At 35.3% G+C, this 17,141-nt stretch overlaps 1 protein-coding gene across 1 annotated transcript in view; it reads right to left on the bottom strand.

Moving 5' to 3' along the window:
- Positions 1-301: 301 nt before the first annotated feature.
- Positions 302-17,141, bottom strand: part of LOC103581622 (E3 ubiquitin-protein ligase Arkadia-like) — a gene marked incomplete at its 3' end in the record, with an annotated part of 32,048 nt that continues 15,208 nt past the window's right edge. The window contains exons 5-11 of the mRNA XM_008563408.1: positions 16,165-16,484; positions 12,751-13,009; positions 8,060-8,408; positions 6,200-6,325; positions 4,685-4,811; positions 1,385-1,477; positions 302-397 (exon numbers count right to left, since the gene is read on the bottom strand). Of these exons, the coding sequence (XP_008561630.1) occupies positions 302-397; positions 1,385-1,477; positions 4,685-4,811; positions 6,200-6,325; positions 8,060-8,408; positions 12,751-13,009; positions 16,165-16,484 (1,370 nt within the window). The remainder of the gene's footprint in view (positions 398-1,384; positions 1,478-4,684; positions 4,812-6,199; positions 6,326-8,059; positions 8,409-12,750; positions 13,010-16,164; positions 16,485-17,141) is intronic.

The following is a 17,141-nucleotide window of genomic DNA, read 5'->3' on the forward strand; positions in this document are numbered from 1 at the left end:
ATCCCTATATGGGAGCCGACCCCGCGGCGGGAGCGCTGCTGCACGCCCAGCCGCACTCTCCCGAGTGCGCCACGGGCTCGGCCCATGATTTTACTTTTAAAAATGAAGACTAGGGTCTTCGGGGAAAGAAACTTTAGAGTACATATTTTTGTACTTTCAAATTTTTTTAAAACCATATGTATGTGTTGCTTTAATAATAAATAATGTAGTTGCTAAACTCCACAAATTAAAGGATGGCCCATAATATTAAATTTTATGCATTTCAGTAATATTCTAGAAGTTTCATAGGATAAATTCTTACCTTTTTGTATTTATGTGGATATGTACATCTTTCAATTGTCCCCTGGGATGCTCCACGATTAACATTTCCTAATCTTTCTTCCAAATGAATTAGTTCCTGAAAGTAATAAAAAGCCAGGATGATTATTCCTTAAATGGTATTGTTAATATTGTAAAAGCAGTAACTTCCATACTTATAAACTTGCAATATAAATATAGTGTTCAAAAAACTTATATACATAAAAACTTATATACAAGATACATGGTTGTTTATAGATTTTTCTTATATATGGTAAGGCAAATCATTGTTCATAATGTTTTTTCCAGCCAACTGAAGCAGTATAGCAAAATTAACCTTATAAATTAGGGCAACAATATTACCACATCATACTATACAGGTCAGTGAGTACGTATGCATGTAGAAGATGAAATCATTCTCGTACACTAGGGAAACAAATCAATCAACAATAGGTCTAGTAAGTCATATTGACTCCAACTTCCAAATTCACATTAAGAACCACAAAAAAATTTAAATAATACTCAAATGATTTTTTGTTCCTGAAAATTCAAATGAGAAAACATTTTGCTATAAAGTGAATTACCTATATTTCTTTTTCTCTAGCAATGTTTCTCTAAAAATTAAGCTCCATCAAAAATATTAAGGGTTTTTCCCCCACATTTAATGGTATTTTTTAAAAAATCAAATATTTATATAGATTTAATACATTTTTACATTCTTTTACATTAGATATTTTAATTTACTCTTCTTTAAATACTTGGGTAACTTTTGACTCTAAGATTAATATTGCTAGGGCAGGTCGATTAGCTCACTTGGGAGACCATGGTGCTGATAACACCACAGTCAAAGGTTCAGATCCCCATACTGGCCAGCCACCCACCCCCCTCCCACCAAAGATTAACATTGCATATAAATGTTTCTGTACCTCCCAGAAGCAATAACAGAAAATCAGACATTTTACTGCCTTCTGATTCCCAGCCACTGCAGCAGCCTTATACAATTGTGAATATTAATAGCACATATGAGGTATATACTATCTCTGCACTAAAGATATGGCAAATAATCTTCATTTATCTTATTACATACCTCAAAATTGCCCCTGAAAGGACCTCTAAATGATGTTCCATCCAAACCTGATGAAATGTAACGAATGTGAGGATAGCCAGCCATGTCTGGAACCTATTTTAATAGAAAAGATAGGCTAAATCAATTAAGAATAGTCTTGTGGTTTACTATCATTGAATAATTCAAGACACTCAATGCTCTCCAACTATTCATAAAATTTAACTTCAGTAAGAATACATAACTCCAACTCAGCATTCTGTAACAGAGTTAGATTCTTCTTAAAATATAATCAAAAGAAATACAGGGAAACATAGCTATTTCATAACAGATTTCTTCTACTTGATTTATCTTGCACAAAGAATCCTATGTAGAAAATATTCAAACTTAATCCTGATGCTCTTAGTGGTACAAACTTGAAAAGGGTAAATTTTCATAAGATCTTTATTGACAAATAAAAATACACAGAATTTTCTAACAAAATGTACTTCAAGATAAAAATTTTACGTCCATCTTCACTTTTCGTTAGGTATAGTCAATTTTCATTATTTGTCGGTTCCATATGTGTGAACTGGCCTGCAGGCTAAAATTTATTAGTAACCTCAAAATCAACACTTGTGCTTTCAGAGTCATTTGTGGACATGCACAAAGTGGCCAAAAATTTGAGTTGCCCAACATGCATATTCCTGAGGCAGAACAAGGCTCTGCCTTCTTTTTCCAGTTCATACTATAAACAAGTGCTCCTTCTACAATCTATTTAGTGGTATACTTTTCACATTTTTGTGTTTTTTATTGCTGATCCTGTTAATTAAAATGGTCCCCAAGTATAGTGCTTGAGTACTGTCTAGTGTTCCTAAGCCAAGAAGGCTGTGACACACCTTATGGAGAAAAATGCATTAGATAAGTTTTGCTCACGCATGAGTGATAGTGTTGTTGGCTATGAGTTCGATGTTAATGAATCAATAACATATATCAAAAAAGCTGTCTTTAAACAGAACACACATAAAATAAGGTTTATACTAATCAGTTGTCACCAGAGGCTTACAGTAATCTAACCCTGTATTTACCCTAGGTGTAATGGTTCCATATTCACTAACTCAGTGTTTGCAGCAACTGGACTACCATGAATATCAAGTTAGGAAAGAGATTCTGGAACACAGCATCATTCTTCCAGCTTTATAAATAAATCTCCAACACTACTTTTTAATTAGCCTTCACTGAAGCACAACATACTTCTTGTAGGCTTTATAGTTTTAACAGATAATTCATATGTGGAAAAGAAATTTAAAGTAAGCAATTGCTTTTAACCCTCAAGCCATCTATTATACTTAAATTATCTGCAACTCTCCTTATAACCAAGATCAATACTACTCAGCAGATAACCTCCTACATATCTCCAAGGAAATCACAAAGGAACTCCTGCCTCCCAAATTCTCTAAACCTTCACTTAGCCTGAAACCTCCTAGCATCCTCCCTCTAGCTTTTGTAGATGAGCTTCTCCTTTCTCCTATTCAAAGTTAATCCCTATCACCTGCTCCCATCTCCTACTTTCCCCATCCTGGATCATGCTCAATTAACTATTCCCTATCCCTCTCTTCAACAACTACCAACAAGTCCTCTCTAATGGTTTTCTGTCTTAAACCTAAAAATATCTTAAGTTTCTCCAAACCTAAATTCTTATCTTAATCCTAGAATTATTGGCCACTCTATATCTCATGTTCCCTTCACAGCCAAGCTTATAAAGCAAATAGTCTCTCCATATTTTCACCTTCATTACTGTAATCTAAGAAGCACCTCATCTCCATCCCTCGCCATTACTGAAACCACTCTGACAAAAGCCACCAACAACTACTCTAATGCCAAATGCATTCAATGCTTTCCAAACTTTAATTTTTTTGTGATGAGACACTATTTACTATATTACTTTCTGACATAATCCTAACTTTTGTTTCTTAACTTTTTGAGCCAGTTCTCAGAATCCTTTGTTTGAAGTACGGTATTACCACTTAAATACAGTATTGTTATTCTCCAAGGTTTTTTCAGCCTCTTGTCATTAAATACATTTCTCCTGAAAATCTAATACTTTCCCATTGATTCATTATCACTGTATTGATAAATATCTTTAAACCAGATATCTTTGGAGGTCCAGGCTATAAACTTAACTTCCTACTGGACATTTGACCTTGATAGTTATCTCAGGTTCAATATGTCCAAAACCTGACTCATTTAACTCCTTCCTCAAACCTTCATCTAATGTTCTCCAACACAGTGACTGGTACAACTATAAATCTTTTAACCCACACTAGAAATCTGGGAGTCATCCTAAATATTACTCAAATGAGTCCCATCATTTTTATGCTGACTGCCATTGCCTTTGTTCAGGCATTCATCAACATTTACCTCTTCTACTGCAATGTTCTAATGAATGTCCCAATGAGTTGCTTTCTTCCCACCCTTAAATATATTTTCCACATAACTGAGGAGGTAGTCTTTCTAACTACAATCTGATTAAGTCATTATAAAAGTATAAATATGATCAGGACTTTACCCATTCAACGGTTCCTGAGTTCCAGTTTCTTGGCAAGGCAGCTTTATTTCTTATTTCTGACCCTCCACACTAAGATCTAGAAACACCAGCTTAGTTGGAGTCCCTATGCTTATGCTATTTGATAGCTCTTTACACGCTGTAACCTCTGCAAGTGCACCATTCCAAAATCCAAAGCCTGCTTAGAAGTCACATGTACATTAAAGTTTCTCTGAAACTTTCTCTGCAGTTGCCTACCCATCAGAAAAACAAAACTACTCCCTTTTCTGTACCACTTTTATAACTAGTATGCCTTACCAATAGCAAATTCAATAAATGTTTGCTGAACTTGTTCTTTAGCACTCAACTTGGTATCAATCAACAAAATTTGAACCTATTCAAATCAGATTAGTATAGTCCTTCTGCAGATTAAAAAATAAAGTACGAATGCATCAGAACAGATCTAATACCACTTAACAGCAAAATAATTAAAGCCCATGTCCTTGTGACAATGGGTCAAGATTACCTTAGTACACACACAAAAAACCACTTTTTTGAGTCATTTTGCACATTAAGAGTACATTTAACAATGCAAGTTACAAATACAGATTTTAATATATTTAACACCTCTTTATAGCACAATTTCTACCTCACTAGAACAATTATTCTCAAATTCTATTAAAACACCAATAACAACTAATGTATTATAAGAAAATATCTCCAATAAAATATTAAGTTTAGAAAAAAAAGACTACTTTTAGAAGGAGAACATGTCAGAATTTTGAAAAATTTCCATTTACCATCAAAGGAAGAGCTCCTAATTGTAAGTGATGAAGTCGAGGAGGTGCATGGTAATGGGCCAAGTGAGGATGCAATGCACCAGGTGTGTAAGTAGCTGCAGTCACTCCAGCTTCAATTCCCAGTTCCCTGACAAAGGATGACAACAGCTTAACTTTTAATCCTCCTTACAGTCTCTTTATTAACAACAGAAATTGGGAAGTATGTTTACATTTTAAAAAGTAATCTAAGGTTTCTTAACTTACAAAACTGAGAAAAAGTTAGCCCCCAAAATTTAACGAATAATTTCACATTCATTTCAGAAATGAAAACTCAAAAACACCCAATTTTGTGACCCTGAGGAGCAAAGCATTTGTACTTGGTTTCAGAACTTACAAAGGAAGGAAATATAGCGAATGGCTCCTAAGGCCCCTTCCAATCTAAAAGCCTGATTCTACTTGAGCAGCATATAAAATAGTTTACTTTTTGGTTTATCTGAATGTTACAGATGCTCTTGGGGCTTTTGTTTGTTGGATATCGTCTCTGGGTTGTTGGCATCAAGGATAATTAGAATAGCAAACTCTTCTACATCTTATAAATAAAGGAATGGTAAAATTTTAGAGAGGGTAAAACTGTATATGCTAAATGTTCATTTATTTATTCTCATTTTGCGTTCTGCCTCAAAAGTCACCATGGCTCAAGATCTCAATGCGTGCCTACACACAATGGATTTGAAAGGAAAATTTAATGAAAATATGCTTCTTTCTTCTTGAAAGACCACAAGCACAGGCAAATGTAAGTAGATTTCCCTCGACAATGACAGGAGTTGGGCAAGTCTGAGCACAAAATTGGAAGGTAGACACAGAAGTTGGGAAAAGTAGGATCAGTTTAAGGAGTTAACTCCGGTGGCAGACACCCCTAAAAACCGAAAAAATCTACACTCCTCTCACATGTGGAATCTAAAAAAGTTGAACTCATAGAAGCAGAGAGTAGAATGTTGATTACCAGAAGGGTTGGGGGATGTGGGCGGGGAAAGGGTAGATATTGGTCAACGGGTACAAAGTTTCAATTAGGAGGAATAAGTTCTGGTGTTCTACTGTACAGCATGTTGACTATAATTAATATTTCAAAACTGCTAAAAGAGAGGATTTTAAATGTACTATGAAATGATAAATATCTGGTGTGATAAATATGCTAATTAGCCTGATTTGATCATTCCACAACATACGTATGTATTGAAACATCACATTGTTCCCCACAGATATATACAATTATTTGTCAATTAAAAATAAAATAAAACTTAAACAAACAAAAAAACAAGCTCTATTTCTGCTTGACATAGTTCTCTGCCCCAGAATTCAAGGTCCTACTCTTTCCTCCCCAGGCCTCTACTTGCCCAGAGGCAGTGCCTCACAGCTAAACTGGGGATATGGTTTCTCCATGGCACTCTTCTGTATGGCATTCCACTACAAAGCATCTCTTCAGGGAGTTTTAACACAAGCTGCTGGACATTGCTTTGAAATAAACAAGATACTGACCAGGCAGATCTTTCTGGAGCCTGTCGAGGATGTGAGGACATAGTCTGAGGCACATGAATATGATGCCCATGACCATAGTTTGGGTGCATCCTATGTGGATGGGGTGGGGGGCGTTCATGTGCCCGCCTGGAAACACAGAACACAAAAAGACCACTGGAAATAATTGAATAATTGGTTATTTCTTAATGTAGAAAAAAACCTAGTATTAATATTATAAGCATCTATAGATTAATCATAAAATTAATTTTATAACAATTATAAAAATGTAATATAAAATTATTTAGTAAATCATAACCTTCTCCATAAATTCCAACTGCTCATTTATTTCAATGCCTCCAATCCAAATATCCAAAGAAAAAGGCAACTGTAACATTATTTGTATACCTTCTTTACAACAGATATTTTTAAATAGAATTGAAATTAAACAGAAATAAAAATTTAAAAAATTAAACACCACAGAAAATGGTGCAGGCACAAGTTATTTTATACAAACATAAAATAGGAATAGAAACTATTTTATTTTGCTTCATTCACTCTTACATTGTAAAAAATTCAACTATCTTAATGGATAAAAGTTTAAGAGAAAAAATGTTTAAGCTTGTGCGTTTTTTCAAAGCATATGCAGTACAGGTTAACATAACTAGGAAAGTGATATTTAGCTCCATTCATACTCTTCTGCATCTCAGTTCACTGTATTTTTTTCTCCCTAGAGTCAGTCAAATATACAAATGCAAATGGTTATAAAATTCTAAACAAAGGACACTAAAAATAGCTCAGTCCCAGGCATTCATTTTTATAATTTAATTATTTTCCATCAGTTTCTAACACATTTGCCGATATTGCATGTTTAGAACAAACCATTTTCTAGCTACTGGAAGATATGACTGTTAAATTGGCAACTTTCTATATAAAGGGTTACTATATTAGAATGGCAATAATAGCCAGAGATTCTGGATATAATCTTAAATTACAGAACTAAAAGAAGTTACACAAGTGCTAGATCATTAATAAGACAGAGTTTTGCAAACATTTTATGTAAAGGGCTAAATAATAAATATTTGAGATTCTACAAACCATATGGTCTCTGTTCCAACTACTCAACTTAGCCTTTGTACTGTGAAGACAGCCATAGGCAATACATAAATCCACAAGTGTAACTGTTTTCCAATAAAACTTTATTCAATGTTGTTTTTGAAAATTCTATTAATACTTTCCTATTCTTCCCTCTGATTAGTAACACATAATAAATAAAAGAAGTTAAATTTTTGAAACAGTTAGATTTTGTTCCTGAGGGTCATTAATTTTAACATTAATCCTTACTATGGGATATTACAGAAACAGACAATCAAGATTCGTTTGCATAAAGAAATGACCCTGGCTCATGTTGAAAGTGGTCTGATTTCATTAAATGATCTGATATAAACTTGTTAACACCCACAATTCAGGTTAAGTCAGAAGATTCTGATTAGTGAAGAATTAATTTCCTAATGAACTAAGGATTTAGTATAGTTACATCGCTTTTAAAGAGTTCATATTTGGGCCGGCCCAGTGGCGCACTGGATAGTGCGCCGCTTGGGAAGCGCGGCGGCGCTCCCGCCCGAGGGTTCGGATCCCACATACAGACCGGTTCCCACTCACTGGCTGAGCGAGGCGCGGGAGCAACGCCGAGGGTTGCAATCCCGTTGCCGGTCCCCGGTCCGGTACGGGGGCAACACTGAGGGTTGCGATCCGTTGCCGGACACGGAAAAAGACAAAAGACAAAAATAAATAAATAAATAAATAAAGAGTTCATATTTTTAAAGACCAATGGAAATAGAAGAAAAAACAAGCATAATTTTCTTTTAAAAACATAAAACATACGTTGGATGCTGCATCATCCTCCTCCTTTGAACTTCCATCCTCTGCATAACTTCATGAGGATGCAGTCTCTGTGCTGGAGGTGCTGTGGCTGGAATATGGTGCGAAATTGGCTGGTGTGTAGGAGGAAGATGCTGAGGGATTGGTGCAGCTGTACTGGCTAAATGAGTTGGGGGTGGGGGTGCCACAGGGTGAGATGTTGCATGAGAAGATATTTGAGAATGGAAAGCATGTACAGGATGAGGAATAACATAATCCACTTGAGGTGGAGGCTGAGTTTGAGGAGGTGGGTTTCCATGAGAGTGGGGGCAGGCAGAAGCTTGATGATGAAGTGGTCTTGTCAAAGAAGCATCTGCAAGAAAAACATTTCAGGTATGTTACATAGGCACCATGCAATTGACAATACATTGCCATTACATATTCCTGTTGTATTTTATAAACATATTAGCACATATTTAATTTTTATGAATACTGTATCAATGCCTGAGTCTGCTCAAGAAATCTGCTTTCTTCTTTGAATAATCTTGGATATCTTCTCATGTCAACGCATATAGTTTTACTTCATTCACAGCTTCACAACATTCTATTATAGGAATGTACCAAAATTTATTGAGGAACTCCCCACTGATAAAAATTGGAAGTAAGGCAAATGATGTGATAATAATCTCTGTGCATGACTCCTCTTGGGTTCACATTCTTTCATATACACACTGTGTACACATATATACTCATAGACTGTTTTGTAGCATTAATTCTTATAAATACTTGTGAGCCTGAGGGAATAATTTAAATTCAGATACCTGGTAACAAAATACCCTTCTGAAAGGTTGCCATAATCAATAGTTTCATCAACAGTATGCAGGGATGCCTGATTACATCCACACTATCACTAAATTTTTTAAATGCCAATCTGAGAAGAATCTTTTAATTATTGACTACTTAAATTTCTTCTTCTCAGAATGACCTATTTATATTCTTAGCCTATTGTGTTATTCACCTTTTTCTTATTGATTTATAAATATTCTTTGTATATGTGGAAGCTTTGTCATAATTGGGTGTAAACATTGCTCCAAATTGTTTTTTACTTTTTTGTCACACACAAGTTTTTTTGCATTTGTGCAGTCGAATTGTATAAATTATATATTGATAAACACATAAATCTTATTTTCCTTTATGATTTATTGGTTATAGGGAGCTACAGCAAAGAAAGGAATTTGCAAGCCCTCCTGGACATGACTGCAAAGATATTTTTTTTATTGCTGCTCCTATCTCTCCCTGCCCCATGTTATTTTTCCATGCTACATTAAGATAAAAGAGACATATTTGTCAGGAAAACTCCCATAAAAGTAAGCCCTTAATAAAATGGTTCCCTCCATCTCATTATTCCAAATCTTTATGTCTCAAAGTGACTGGTGAAAGACCCTTCTGAGAAATACATGTCTCCTGCTCCAAGAGATCTATATCTACCTGACATGCAAAAAATGTTTGTCTTGGGCCGGCCCGGTGGCGCACTCGGTAGAGTGTGGCGCTTGGGAGTGCGGCGGCGCTCCCGCCGAGGGTTCGGATCCCATATAGAGACCAGTCTGCTCACTGGTTGAGCACGGTGCCGGCGCGACACCGAGGGTTGCGATCCCATTGCCGGTCGCGGTACAGGCGCGACACCGAGGGTTGCAACCCCTTTACCGGTCACGAAAAAAGACAAAAAGGAAAAAAAAAAAGTTTGTCTTCTTCGAATTTCAGCCCAAATTTCATTTTATTGGAAAATATTCTCTAGTTTCATTATAGAAGTATTTTCTTCCATTTTTAATGCTTTTGATTAATTCAGCAAGGGTGAAAGTTAGGTAACCATAACTCAACTCAGCCAAATTTTCAAAGGAAGCCTTGTCAGCATGTATTTAAAGGAAACTTTCACTAAACCCAGTATAAGTTGAGACAAATTTTTAAATGAATTTTCTAAAAGTTATGTTTTCAAATCAATGTTTTACTACTTTTCAAGAAGGCACAAAGCTCAGTATCTCTTGGCCATTAAAAAAAAAAAGTATGTTTTATCATTATCTTTACTCAAATTCTCAACATTTTCCCCAGTTTCACTTCAAAGTTTTCTATTTCTATAATCATTACACAAAACATAATATTCGCAAATATTCCAAAATCTTAAAGTTTTGTTTCAGAATGAATCAAGTAAGTTTAACTCTTCAACAACCATTTTAATTTACTGTTTATCTAAACTAAACAGATAGCTAACACACGTTCTAGACCATTTCTCTTCCTTTTCTATTTAATGTGTCTTATTGCCAGTAAAAAAAAAAATGTTCTTGATATTGATTCCTAAAAGTTCAATATGTCACCTGCAGATGCAATATTATGATTTATTCCAAAATTTAGTCACTAAATTCTTAGGAGTCTTTTTTTATTTTTTTTGTCTGCTGCTTGGTGCAGGGGATCCAAACCCTTGACCTTGGTGTTACCAACACCATACTCTAACCAAGTGAGCTAAATGGCCAGCCTTACTCACTAAATTCTTATAGCTTTACAGTGTACACCAATCGCATAATGGTTAATCATAAGTTCTTGATATTGACGCCTAAAAGTTCAATATGTCATTTGCAGATGCACTATTATGATCTATTCCAACATTTGCTCACTAAATTCTCATAGCTTTACAGTGTGCACCAATCACTTAATGATTATTCATAAGTAGCCTTATTTATATGACTTACCAATACTTATTAATATATAGCAAAACTTTTAAATAATAGCATTTCAAGTACATTGTTTTATCATTTCAAGACCACAAAATTTTCAAAAGCAAGGACACATTTTCTTATTTCACCAGTACTATTGGTATGAGTGTAAATGTACTTATAAAACAGCAAATTTTTCACTTGGTCAAATTTTCACAGTTATAGACAATAAGAACTAGTTCCAACTTACAAATGTGAAGAAACTGAGGACAGACAGATTAAATAACTTCCCCAAAGTCACCTAAGCTAGTTAGTCAGAGTTGGGAGGTAAACTTAGATCTAATTCTAAAGCCAGAGCTCTACTACACCACACCATCTTCCTCAGTTCAATTTAATAAAGAAGGATTTAAGAAGTAAATGTTTCACATGTGATTTAAAGTATACTGGAAGTGGTTTTTAAAAGTACAGGGGAGTGGGGTGAGAGAGAACACACACACACATTCCACATAGGAAAAGCGGTCCAGAGAAGGGTTATCAGTCAAAATGTCTCTAATAAAAGACAATACAATTCAGATTTCCTACCTTCATTCTCATTCATACACTCCCAATGAGAAGTATAAATTGATACACCCCTTGGAAACAAATTTAGGAGTATTTATTTGAAAGTTTATCTCTTTGACACAGCAATCTCACTCCTAGGAAGCTACCCTAATAGATAGACTCAAACGACTATAAACAATTCAAATGTCCATCAACAGAGGACTCATTAACATACAACGGAATAATTTGATGGTATTAAAAACGAGTGAGTCTGATTTTTATGTGCTAATATTGAAAAAATCCAAGGCAGAATCATCCCTTTTTTTTTTTTAAGGAGAGACATATATACATACACAGATGTGTATAAAAAGAAAATTTCTGAAAGTTTTTATAATAAGCTGTAAGCAGTTTTACCTTTGAGGTATTAAGATTAGTGAGATGTGGACAGAAGTGGCTTTTTAATGTCTCACTTATTTATTAGGACATTAAAAAGGAATGGACTTATAAACTGCTTCAGTATATTATTTTTTAAAGGAAACCCACACATATTGAGTTCTTAATGAAACATGATCAATTAACAATGAATGTCAACAAGTATTACAAAACAGCCTGTACATCATGCCAGTGTTCAAACAGAATCCGCCCACTGGTCAGTGTTTTACAAAAACTGTTTCCAAATTTGTTTTCCAACTTATACTTTAAATGTTAAGTTGCATTATTGAAAAGGTAAATAATATACTACCAGCTAACACTGTACAAATACTGGGTTGATTCCAGTTGTATCTGCAGGATGCAGATTTTTTAAATTACTGGAGTGGAAGAAGAACTTGAAGAAGATATATAATTGAAAATTATCCCTTGCATGAAATTAGAACAAATGATAAACTTCCTTGCAAACTTCCTGGTTTACCTGGCATAAATTTTCAATGTTCATGATAAAGGTATTAAGTTTCCATTTGATTACTAGCTTACGATCTAACAAAGTAGTAAATAGGTTACGTAGCCTAAAGGTATTTACCATTTCTTACGATATCGAATGGATTTCAATTTCATTAGAAAAGCCATGCCTGGTTCTTTTTTAACTGCCTGCACCAAATCAGTTAAAAACCTTTTTTTACCAACTGGCAAAGCTTTCAGTGAAAGAATTCTCTCTTAGGCCTCAGTTAATTGCTTGAGAATTCTTAGACAAAAGTTTACTGTGCCTAGAAATACTACTAAACTTTCACATTTCTTCAATTACTTCTATAGAATAAATCTAAATTCCTTAAAACTTCCAATTATAAGAACCTAAGGTGCCATTCGATGCCCCTCAATTTCATAAATCTTAATGGGAAAAATACACTACCACTCTTAAGCCAAGTAAATACTAAAAATGTATGAATTAGGATTAATGAAAGACTATTTCATGGAAGAATACAGAATGCTTCATCTTATGCCTCTAGGTTCTTTGCCTATTACATTTATACTTACAAGGAGGTGGCATATAATGTCGACATGATGAGAGAGAGGGTTGTGGAGGGGCCTGGGGCTGGGGCTGGGCAACCATGCTTGATCCATAACCATCTATTGATAATGGCTGACTCGGGGTTGCAGCAGAAGCCTGATGGCCAAAGATTGCAGCTCGGGAAGAAGAAACAGGGCAGCAGGGGTCAAATGCAGATGCTCCATGAAAACCACCACTTCCATGACTTCTGATACCATTGTTGCTCAGGTCTACTGGCAATGCCTGCTGTATAAAGAGGAACTATATTTTATCTTTCCCAAAGTTTGGTCAAAACAATGTCATGTTGTATTAATAAAAGTACTTCTAATGAAACCTAGAAAAATACCATTTTTTAATTAATTTGAAAATGGTAAGATTCTTAGTGTGAAGACCTACTGAGCACCAAGAAAATAATACATATCTTGGATTGTGACACTAGTGGTTTTATACTTAAAATCTAAAATCAATTCTTAAAAAATCAAGCCTAAGATTATATCATAAGATGAACAAAAGTTTAATAAAGTCTATTTATTTTACATTATCCACATCTTAAAGAGAAAAAACTTTAAAATCATACTTATATATATATTCTCCTTTGCACAAAAATTCTGACCAGTAATTTAGGGCTCCTTTAGAAAGTGTATAATCATACCACTGAAAACATTAAGGTTCTAGGTAGAAACTTGTCTACCCCAAGTTTCTAAAGTTTATATAGAAAGCATTCAACTGAAACTCTAAAAATGCAAACAAACCCATATCATCCAAAATAAAAGGGCATAAGATCATTCAGGCTAAGTCATGAGTTAGCTTTGCCTCTTAACCTTTCTGCTTAGCCAAAAAAAAAAAAATTGTTTTTTAATTCAACCACTGATTCCTTTTATTAGAAATATTATTTGGGGGAAGGCCCCTTTACTAGACTGGGAAATAAACAAGAGTCTAGATTCCATCTCTTCTCCTCAGTAATTAAGTTTTTCCCCTAAAAGCATTTTGAAAAGTCTTAAGTAGACTTCTTCATCTTCTACTCCATAGCAGACTAGAGAACAAGAATTGCTTCTTTGTATTCTTAAATAATTTAAATATAAGCCTACTGCCTAGGTTCAGTGAAGCTGTACTTTTCAAAATGTGATTAAAGACCAGATGTTATAAACGGAATTATATACAAGAACCATTCAATACTGAATGCTGAGGGACTGGAGATGAAGAAAGCTGGCACTCAACCATAAGACACCTTGCACAATCACAAATCCTCAAATAACTTGTCTGGTTGTTCCATTCCTCAACTTCCTACTGTGCCCAACTAGATCTCAAGTGGAGACTATCTGAGGTTATCTCATGAGTGTGTGGCTAATTTCAAAGTCCCTCAAATGTGTATCCAAGGGCTAGCCCGTTAGCTCAATTGGTTAGAGCATTGTGTTGTAACACCAAGGTCAAGGGTTCACATCCCAGTGCCAGCCAGCCAGCCAGCCAACAACAACAACAAAAGTGTATTTGAGTCTCAAATTGTTATTTTCAATATCTCACTCTCTGTTCACCTTCATACCCATTATCAACAGTGAATATCTGGGATCTTGCTTGATTCTTCCCAAGTTTTGTTTGCAGTCCAAACACCTCTATTTAAAGATGGGTAAATAGGTTACATTTATTTTACACTGAACAGAACTGTAAAAGGGATTCTACCCATAATTAACTAACTCAGGTTGAAAAAAAAATGTGTACATAATTCATCTTTCGAACCACCTGTATTATTTTATTAATTCAACAACAGAATATTCTGTGAATGAGAAGCCCACCTTTTGGTAGCTCGAGTGAATGCAGGAGAGGCTGGTAGACACACTTCATTTTGATAAGATACTTTTGAGGTATCCTTTCAATTCAAATTTTTAGTAAAAGGAAGTTTTACTTTTAAGCAGGGCCTTTCATTCAGTCCACTGCAAAGTTTTTCTTGATGTTACCTCATTCCCAAGAGGCAGAAGAGGTCCAGACAATCACTTAATACCTAGAACTGTTACCAGAACCAAAACAACATCTAAATTCTCTTTAAATCACATTTTCTACTGCAGCCTTTCAAATTTCCTCTTGACAGTAGCAGCTAGCTTTATATTTTAAAAGAACACCCCTCCTTCTTGTTTTTAATTTTTCAGACCCAAAAGAGATAACCACCAAAATTTAAAAGTTGAAGGTGGTACTTCAGGAAAGGCCAGGTGATATAGAAAAGCAGTTGCTCTGAATTTTTTTCTTTTTTCTAGCATATTTTATGTCAAAGACATATGAAATTAGTCACCGGGCCATGAGATAACCTCAGATAGTCTCCACTTGAGACCTATTTGGGCACAGCAGGAAGCTGAGGAATGGAAAAAACACAATTTTCCCCTGAAATTACATCTTTTGGTTTTTAAAGAATGCAGCACTGATTTATATCATAATTATACACAAAGACAACAGACCAAAAGTTAAAACAGCATATAATACCCAACTTCATTTACTCCATGTGATCACCAACACTAATTTAATATTATTTGACAGTTCAAGCACTCAATAATATCAACTAATTTACTTAATTATAATTTTTACTGACATTTCAATTCTCCATAAACTAAAAAACCTCATCTGCTCCTGAGAAACTACGCTACTGGTTTGCATTTGAGAAGGCTATTTATTTCTAGATGAGTGGAGGGTATAGTGAGCTCTAGAGTAAGAAGTAGAAGGGAAAAACCCGGGAGAATTTTCCAATTTCTCATGAATTAGGTTGACACCATGGTTTCAACACTTTGCTTGAAATAAAATCCCAAAGATCAGATTCACCTGTGTTTGATTAAAAACACCAAAAACGGGGGCCAGCCCATGGCTCACTTGGGAGAGTGTGGTGCTGATAACACCAAAGCCACGGGTTCAGATCCCATATAGGGATGGCCGGTTAGCTCACTGGGTGAGCATGGTGCTGACAACACCAAGTCAAGGGTTAAGATCCCCTTACCGGTCATCTTTCAAAGAAAGAGAAAAAAAAAAAAAAACCACCCAAAACCATTCCAGAATAAAAAAGTGATTTTTAGATTAAGTATTACTTTTGATTTTCCACATCCCTGGGTCCTGATCCTCTGAATTAACTGCGATAATTTAGACCATCTGAAAAATCCCAGAGATTAAAAAAACAAACAAACCACAAACCACTAAATCAGGCCATTTTTGAATGCAAGAATATGACTTATTTAGTATGCAAAATTTACCAATAGGGTTTGTTTTCTCCTCCTGAAAGCACCACAATTAAAAAAGAAAGGGAGGGAGGGAGGAAGGAAGAAGGAACGGGGGATGTGAGGCGGGGTTGTGTGGAGGGAGGGAAGGAGCAGGAGAAAAGGAGGCAGAGAGGAAGGAAGGAAAAAAAGACTGACTCAAATTCCACATACCTGATCATGGTAGCTGGTTCCAGAACTACTATTTGCTCCACAAGGTGCTTGTACTTGTGGAGGTCTTTCCACAGGGCAAGTAGGATCACTAAAGGAAGGAGAAACTGGGACAGCTGGGTGGGGAGTATGGTGGTGGTGGTGGTGATGTTGAAAATGGTGACCATGCTGCTGAAAGCAATTTGTGTGTGGATGTCCTAATGCATGGTGATTCTGTGATGACCCTCCACATGGCGAGTGCTGGGGACAGCAGGAAGGTAACCTTGGCATTGCAGTAGGGCTGGTTTCTGTTACAGCACTAGATGCAGTTCTCCTTGAGTCATCTTGAAATGGAAAAAAAATGTATAAAACAATCAAACCATTGAATATCACTGTGTAAAAAATATGTACTGGGTATAAAAAAATAAAGAATTAAGAATTAAAATCTCTGTAAATAAGAATGTGATACTGCCACATTCTTAACATACACATTATATAATTTGGGGCAGTGATCTTCATTGGGATTTTCCTGAAAGCCTAAATTCTTCAGAGGGCTTATATTTACCATGAAGTGTAAATATGGTGACATATCATCTTTTCCTAGGTCATAACATATGGCTATCAATAAAACTAGACTTCAAAAATTCTAAAATATCACCAAGGTCAAGGGTTCAGATCCCCATACCAGCCAGCCACCAAAAATAAATAAATAAATAAAATAAAATATCACCGAGTCATTCCATTATATACTACAAAGCAAAAGACTTTCTCCTGAGCTCCATGAACTACACCATAATCATTACTACATAATGCAGTCTGCTATGTACTTCTTAAAATCTCACCTTCTTAGGACATAACCACCCAACTCAGAGGGTATCTGGCTGAGTCTCACTTCCCTTCCTCTGGCTTCTTTAGTCAGAATCAATGGAATATAATCAATATAATAAATATAATTATAAATAAAAGAAATATAAGACTCCAACATTTAGAAAATGAAATGT

Source organism: Galeopterus variegatus, unplaced genomic scaffold, assembly GCF_000696425.1.
Source record: "Galeopterus variegatus unplaced genomic scaffold, G_variegatus-3.0.2 Scaffold13509, whole genome shotgun sequence".
Classification (NCBI taxonomy): domain Eukaryota; kingdom Metazoa; phylum Chordata; class Mammalia; order Dermoptera; family Cynocephalidae; genus Galeopterus; species Galeopterus variegatus.